Source organism: Nicotiana tabacum, chromosome 20 (genome assembly GCF_000715075.1).
Source record: "Nicotiana tabacum cultivar K326 chromosome 20, ASM71507v2, whole genome shotgun sequence".
Classification (NCBI taxonomy): domain Eukaryota; kingdom Viridiplantae; phylum Streptophyta; class Magnoliopsida; order Solanales; family Solanaceae; genus Nicotiana; species Nicotiana tabacum.
Genome location: NC_134099.1, coordinates 25494948 through 25502726, shown reverse-complemented (window position 1 = coordinate 25502726; position 7779 = coordinate 25494948). Strand labels below are relative to the sequence as shown.

The 7779-nt window shown below is 33.8% G+C and overlaps 1 protein-coding gene across 1 annotated transcript; it reads right to left on the bottom strand.

Moving 5' to 3' along the window:
• Window positions 1–415: 415 nt before the first annotated feature.
• On the bottom strand, window positions 416–1266 carry LOC142174305 (uncharacterized). Its single transcript, XM_075240086.1, has 2 exons — window positions 819–1266; window positions 416–777 (listed from the first exon to the last, which is right to left on the bottom strand). Exons 1-2 carry the CDS (start codon window positions 1264–1266, stop codon window positions 416–418), a joined length of 810 nt encoding a protein of 269 aa, XP_075096187.1.
• Window positions 1267–7779: the final 6513 nt, after the last annotated feature.

Sequence of the window (7779 nt, the reverse complement as noted above, 5' to 3'; positions counted from 1 at the left end):
TCAAACCATGGGGCTCACGCAGAATTTCCATGCCAAGAAAGAAAGATAAGTCCCCCAAATCTTTAATTTTAAATTCAGCATCCAGAAAAAGCTTAAGATCCGTAAGCTCTGAATAACCGTTACCAGTGAGTAAAATGTCGTCCACATAAACAGTAACTAGCGAAACAGAATCTCCAGCCTTTTTGTAAAATAGAGAATAATCGTTGAGTGAATGAGAGTAACCCTTAAAGTTTAAAGCAGCAGTCAACCTAGCATTCCATTGACAGGAAGCCTGTCGAAGACCATAGAGAGATTTCTTTAGGCGACAGACTATATTAGGAGAGGGGGATTGTAACCCAGCCGGAAACTTCATATACACTTCCTCAGATAGATCACCATGTAAAAGCGCATTATTGACATCCAATTGGTATAACCCTCAACCTTTTTTAACTGTAATGGCTAGAATACAACGAATGGTGGCCATCTTGACCACCAGAGAGAAGGTTTCAGTGAAATCTATACCTTCTCTCTGAGTATCCCCATGAATAACCAAATGAGCCTTAAGCCTCTCCACACTTCCATCAGATTTGAGTTTGACCTTATAGACCCATTTGCACGGAAGAGCCTTTTTCCCAACTGGTACAGGCACTACATCCCAAGTTTCATTAGTCAAAAGGGCATTAATTTCCTTAGCCATTGCTTCCTGCCAACCAGGGTGCATGGCAGTCTGAGAATAGGATGTAGGTTCTTGAATATGAGGGATAAAATTGAGTAAAGACTGGTTAGAAGGGGATAAAACTGTGAAAGAAAATTGATTAGGTGAAGGAGGGGATAAAAACAGGAAGTGGAGACATCAGTTAAATGTACAACACCACATATGTAATCAGACAAATATGCAGGGGTTCTATGTTCCCTAAGGGACATGCGTAATGCATTCTTCACCACAATAGGAGAAGGAGAAGGATAGATAGAAGGGCATGAGATAAGACTAGGTGAGATAGGCCCAGAGGAATCAGTAGAGAGATCAGCAGGAACAGAGGAAATAACAGGAGAAAATGAGGGAGAAACAGGTGTGGGAGTAGTAGATAAAATAGTATGGGAAGGGGTATCTATATCTGAAATGGGAGAAGAAAGAAATAAAGGAGAAATAGGGTATGACTTAGAAGAAAAAGGGAATATTGACTCATGGAAAACAACATTCCTGGAGATAAAAATGCGACGAGACTGTAGGTCCAATAATTTGTAGCCTTTCTTCCCAAAGGGATAACCAATTAATACACAAGCCATTGCACGAGGGTCTAGTTTCCCCCTCCCTTGAGATAGGGTAGAGGCAAAACACAAACAACCAAAAGACTTTAAGATGGAATAGTCAGGAGGTTTGTGGAACAGAATTTCAAAAGGAGTTTTGTAATGTAAAAGTTTGGTAGGATATCGATTAATTAGAAATGTGGCAGTAAGCAAACAGTCTCCCTGATAGGTAAGAGGAAGATGTGACTGGAACAAAAGAGCTCGACAAACTTCCAACAAATGCTTGTGTTTACGCTCTACCACACCATTTTGTTGTGAAGTAGCAACACAACTTGTTTGGTGTATAATTCCTTTTGAAAGAAAATATGTAATAACTGTAATGCTAGACCCAAGTTATAAGGCATTGTCAGATCTTATTGTTTTTACTTTTGTGTCAAATTGTCTTTCCACCATGGAAATAAAGGATTGAAGAATGGTAAAGGCATTTCCTTTAGTGCTGAGGAGATAAGTCCAAGTACCTCTACTAAAATCATCAACTATAGTAAGAAAATACTTGAATCCATCATGAGTAGGTATTTTGTAGGGTCCCCATGTATCAATGTGTATTAGTTCAAAGACTTTAGAAGAAGAAATTGAACTAGAGGAAAAGGGTAGTTTATGTTGTCTAGCCATGAGGCAAATAGTACATGGATGGGCATCTTTATTCAAAGCATCTGGAGGCAAACAAGAAATATTTTTCATACTAGAAATAGGCATATGTCACAGTCTAACATGCCATATATTGTGAGTAATATTTACAGATGTATGCATAGAGTGAACTGAAGAATAACTAGCAGAATCATGTAAAGAAACTGAAACATTGGAAATAGTAGGTGATTGTCTGAGTGAGTTCTCTGGTGGTGAATGGATGAATTGAAGAATGTAAAGATCATTTTTGGTTTTACCAAGACCCAGTGGTCTCTTCAGTGAAGGGCCTGCAAAGAGCATAAAAAGGCACCAAAAATCAGGTCAACACCAAATTGGAGTCAGAATATGTGTATAGATAACAAATTAAACTTGAATGTGGGAACAAATAAGACTCTATTTACGATTAGGTCTGAAAAAAGGGCAACTCTCCCTGCATGAGTTACTTTTATCTTATAGGAATTTGGAAGGTTAACAGTTAAAAGATAAGGGAGTATTTGAATGTCAAATAGAATTGATTTATCAAAAGTCATGTGTTCTGATGCTCCAGTATCAAGAATCCATGAATGAATGAAGGATTCATCAGGAAGAATAGATGGCAAAATAGGAGCAATACCAGCACAGTTTGCAGTCACATTAACTTCAGAAATTGATGCTGCTTGTTGACCAATTCTTACTTGTTGTAGAATGTCCATCAGCTGAGAATATTATTCTTGGCTTATTCCCACAGGGTTCTGAATTTGTAACCCCTGTGTATTAACGACACCTGAGTTCTGATTCCTTTGCACAGTTTGAAAAACAGAGTGTTGATCAATGGTTCCATGTATATTAAAGCATCATGTTGGTTTCCCCATTATGTTGTAGTTTTCATCTTCAGTTATAGCTGAATTTCCTTGTACTATATGTTGGTTCTGAAAGGTTCTAGGCTTAGTAGATTTGAAATTGGCAGGGTACCCAAGGAGCTTAAAACACTTTTCAACAGTATGTCCTGGTTTTTGGCAATAGTTGCAAAACATATTTCTCCTGTCATTACCCTTGATTGAGTTGAACTTATTACCATTTTTGAAAGTAGTATTAAAACTCATTTTTCTTTGCCCTTGTTAATTCATTTGCTTTTGTGCAGATACATTGAAAGAGCTGAAATCAAAGGGTGAACATGTCATTGGCTGAATAGATCTCTGTGTGCCGACCCGCCAAACTCGTTACTGATTTTGCCGCCTATGGGGCAACAAACTGAGTCAAACCTGGGTATTATAAGATTCATTCAATCCCATCAAGAACTGCACGAGCTTCTGTCTATTCTCTAAATCTTTGTTCTTCTGTTTTGCTTCACATTTGCACTCAATACAAACACAAGGAACCCTTGCATCTATAACTTCTATTTCATCCCAAATTGCTTTGATATTGTTAAAATATGTTGCAATATCAGATGATCCTTGCACAGTTTCTAATAATTTCTGTTGTAATCCAAACAGCATTGCAAAATCAGATGTACCATACTTATCTTCAAGTTGTTTCCATAGATCTCTAGTAGATTTGGAATGCAACACACTCGATCTTATGCCTTTAGTCAAAGAATTCAGCAACCAAGCCATAACCATATCATTAACCCTTATCCAAAGGTCCAAATAAGGTGAGTCCTCTCCAGGTTTTGAAATTTTTCAATTTATAAAACCTAATTTATTCTTTGCTAATAAGGAAATTAACATAGATTTCCTCCAATCTGCATATCCAGTGCCATCGAACGGTGAGAATACAAGCAACACACCAGGATTATCCGAAGGGCTCAAGTAAAGAGGATGTGAACTCTCAACCACAATCTGCCTCGTGCCAAAAGGATTTTCTTCCTCCATTAATGGCAGAAATTAGCAGAAATTGAACAATTGTTAGAAGAAAAACGAAGTAAATCAGAAGAGAGAATGGATCGAAACAAATTGATTTCAATTTGCCAAGCAAAAACTTCAGAGAACTGTCTTCGAAGAATCTAGAAATGGATCAAGCAAGCTTGCTCTGATACCGTGTTGATTTTGGAGAGAATTGACTGAAAATATTTTTGTGAGAAAATGTAATCTCTTTCTCTGTATTCACAATCATGTTGTATAAGTATTTATATACAAGTGAAAGCAAAAAGTAAGTGGTCATGAGCTGTCATCCACTCAGCCCAACCTTCTTCCAACTAACTATGTATATGCACAACTATTATAATTAAATAAGAACCCTCTAGATGGCACGTGTGACCAACCCATGTGAAGTAGACAAATGAAAAACTAGGGCTTCTGGGTTTATTTCTCATCGTCTCTTTCTCTTAACACCTCTCTTTGCTTAGTGGAGGATTCTTCAGAAGTTGATGGAGATTCATCATCAACAACAATCGATTTGATTTAAATACAAGTGAAGTTTTTTTAGGTATATAAAATATATACACACACGTATCTGCATTTATATTAAATTTGAATTTATTGTTGTATAAAGATATAGTGAAATCTATTGGTCTTGCCTTGCCATTTACCTCCTTCATTTTATACGACACTATTCCTCTATTAAAATAAATGGCATATCAACAATAATAATATATCAGTATGATCCTACAAGCGAGGTGTAAGGAGGATGAGGTGTACGCAAACCTTACCTCTATCTTTGTGAGGTAAAGATGTTATTTTCGATAGACTCTCAACTCAAAAAAAATATTTTTTTTTAAAAAATAAGTTTGAAAATACAAGTGTAAAAAAATTATGTAAATACTGTAAAACAATAAAGTTAATCAAAGTAAAAATAAAATAAAAATATGTAGTCATAAAATTAATTAAAGATAAAGATAGCATAATAACAATAATACTGGCAAGGAGAAGATGAAGTAGCTAAGGTACTCTAAACTAGAACCATGTTCCTCCACATAAAGGAGAAGAATCGTTTGACTACTTAGCTACTAACCTTCTATCATAATCGCTTGTTAGCCTACTATATTCTAATCCCCGATCTCTACGCTCTCCTATATTATAAAATATGGAATATACCTAGCCATATTTGGAAACTCTTTTTAGTTTAATCTTTGGATTTTACCTCTAATAAGATATTCTTATAATCATCATGACACGTTCAAGACAAAGAGTTAATGGTATTTTTGGTACATAACAAAAAATAATTCATTCTTTCTTAAGCTCTATCTTGAGTCAACATGCCACATAAATTGAAAAGGAATGAGCATTAATAATCTAATTCACCTCCAAAGCTTGTAGGTTTTTAGGGTTCGTTCGATTACCAGGATTATGATACCAATTCGGTATTAAATTTGAAATTTTATTTATCTACTGTTTTGGTTATTTGTATTAGTTAATATCGAATAAATTTTATAATAAAATTTTGATATTATCTTATCATAGAAGAGGTGAAACTATATAATTGTGAGATTGTAATCCTAGGATAACCTTGTTTTGAGCCAGATAATGAAGCTCATGTTTGGTCATAGATTTTGACTACTTTATTTTTTGTTTAAAGAAAACACTGTTTATTTATGGAATATGGTCAGTTTTTGAAGAAAAAAAATTATTTTTTCAAAAACTGATTTAGGACAGTTTGGGTAAAAAAATTCTCCATTCACAAAAATTCAAGTTCTTTTTCAATAAAATGTATGTTTAAAAACAATTTTAATTTTCAAAAATTATTTTTTAAAATAACTTTAAGAACTATTTTTCAAGTTTCAACTAAATCTATATCTAAATAGTAGTGAAATTTCATGTTTATGAAAGGATGGTTTGAAATTGGGAAAAGTCGGAAATGAGTAGCGGACATTATATGACATGTTTGTTTCCTTTTTTCCTGTTCAAAGTACAGACCAAACAAATGAATGAATTAAGAGTGAATCAAAAAATCAAACTCCCATGTCGTGTCACTAAATATTGATTGGCTGTAAGAGCACACGTTTCAATAAAAGAGTGGCAGATCGTGGCTTCCTTTTCACCCTTCATTTTCCTTCCTTTTTTTAAACAGAAAATCTTTACCGAAGAATTAACCCAAATAACCGTCCACCCAACCGCTAAACTAAAAATAGCCTGATGAAAGTATAATATATGCATAATTTATATATTATATGTATATAATTGTGTAATCAATATATAAATCGATATATATGGCTAGAAAAAATAAACAATGAATATGACCGGCTATTTGTATAAATATTCCTTCTTTATCCTACTTATGGGTTTGTTGTTTTAAAACGAAATCTTTACACGATTAATCAGTCATATTTGTTATTTACTTTTTCTAGCTGATATACATTAATTATACATATATCGTACATAAATTATTCATATATTATATATTCATCGACTATTTTAAATTTAAGCGTTTGTATGAATGGATTAGTTCTTCTTTTAAAACTTCCCATTTAAAAGTTGCCTGTAGTTGTCTACTTGCCTTGACTTCCTTGTTTGGGTATGACAAAATCATATTTGGGCCCACTTTGAGCTTTCTGGGCAGTTACCCCGCACATTTAAAGAATGAAATTTTTACCTACTATAACAAAGGTTAACATCTTATTTATTTTAAATAAATATTATTTTAAAAAATTATATTCTATAGATACCTTTTAATGTTTATAGCAAAATATCTAATTTTGGTTACCTCCTACTCCTAAGCCACTAAATACGCTATTTAGTTACACTATTTTCTTTCCCTCTCTACTTTGATACATGTCATTCTTTTCCCCATTCTCTGAACACACAATGCTCAATCTCAAAATTCCTCTCATCCACATTACCTACCATTAGTCACAAACAGATTTAGAATAGAAAATACAGCAACGGAGATATGCGTACGAAGAAGAAAACAGCGTCGGAAATGGCCGCTGGTGGCCGATGAAAGTGGATTGAGCAAGTGAACAATGAGAGGCTTTGAGAAGTACCCTAAGGCAAGCCGTTATGGATTGTTAGATGGAATTTTGAATAACTGTTTGCGTGAAACGACTGCGAGCATATGGATGTTTGAGATTCGGCCCAATTTTTGGGGCTTAATAATTGGCCAAATTTTAGGGTTTGTTCTTGAATAAAGACGACGGAGTTTGGAGCTGAGCAACTTGATTTTCTGTTCATATTTTTCATTGTAATTTAATGTATCTCGCTATATTCCATATATTTCATTGTATTCACTGTCTTTTTTTCATTGTATTTCAATGTATTCCACTGTATTCGTTGTATTTTATTGTATTCATTATCTCGCCATATGCCATGAATGTATTCATATATATTTTTTAATTAATATACTTTATGTATTCAGATATATTATATAATTTCTCTGAAGATTGCTATGTTTTTGGTTATTCATCGGTTGAGAATTTTTTTTATAACTGGAAATACAAATTTTGTGTGCTGTAATTGAGTTTGTTGAGTTATATTAGGAGTCTATTATGTTAATTGATTCACTTTCCGTTTAAAAACAGTGTAATCCCCTGTTTCACGCTGTGAATACTGTTTCACGCCGTGAATACAATAATCTGTCCAACTGTAATCTCATGTTTCACGCCATGAATACACTCGAATACAACAACTGATTAGTTGGACTTCCCTGATTCACACCTATATTTGCTACTGTATTCATGAATACAGTAGCTTAAATACATCTAATACATCTTATAACAACAGAAAACGTATCTACAATATGTAATATAGCAAATGGTATCTATAGATAGCTAATTACCACTAAAAGATAGTACTTTATGAAAATTTCTCTTGGAGAATTAACTCAAATAGCCGACCACCTAACCGCTTAAACTATAAATAGCCGGTGAACGTATAATAAATGCATAATTTATATATTACATGTATATAATTATGTATAATCAATGCATAATCTATATGACTAGAAAAAATAAAT

Bases quoted from the DNA above. Each gene is read 5' to 3' on its own strand.
- LOC142174305 (XM_075240086.1), bottom strand. From the start codon at position 1,266: ATGGCTTGTGTATTAATTGGTTATCCCTTTGGGAAGAAAGGCTACAAA. The intron at 778-818 runs GTTTTTATCCCC...TTTCTTTCACAG, and splicing joins AACTGATGTCTCCACTTCCT to TTTTATCCCCTTCTAACCAG.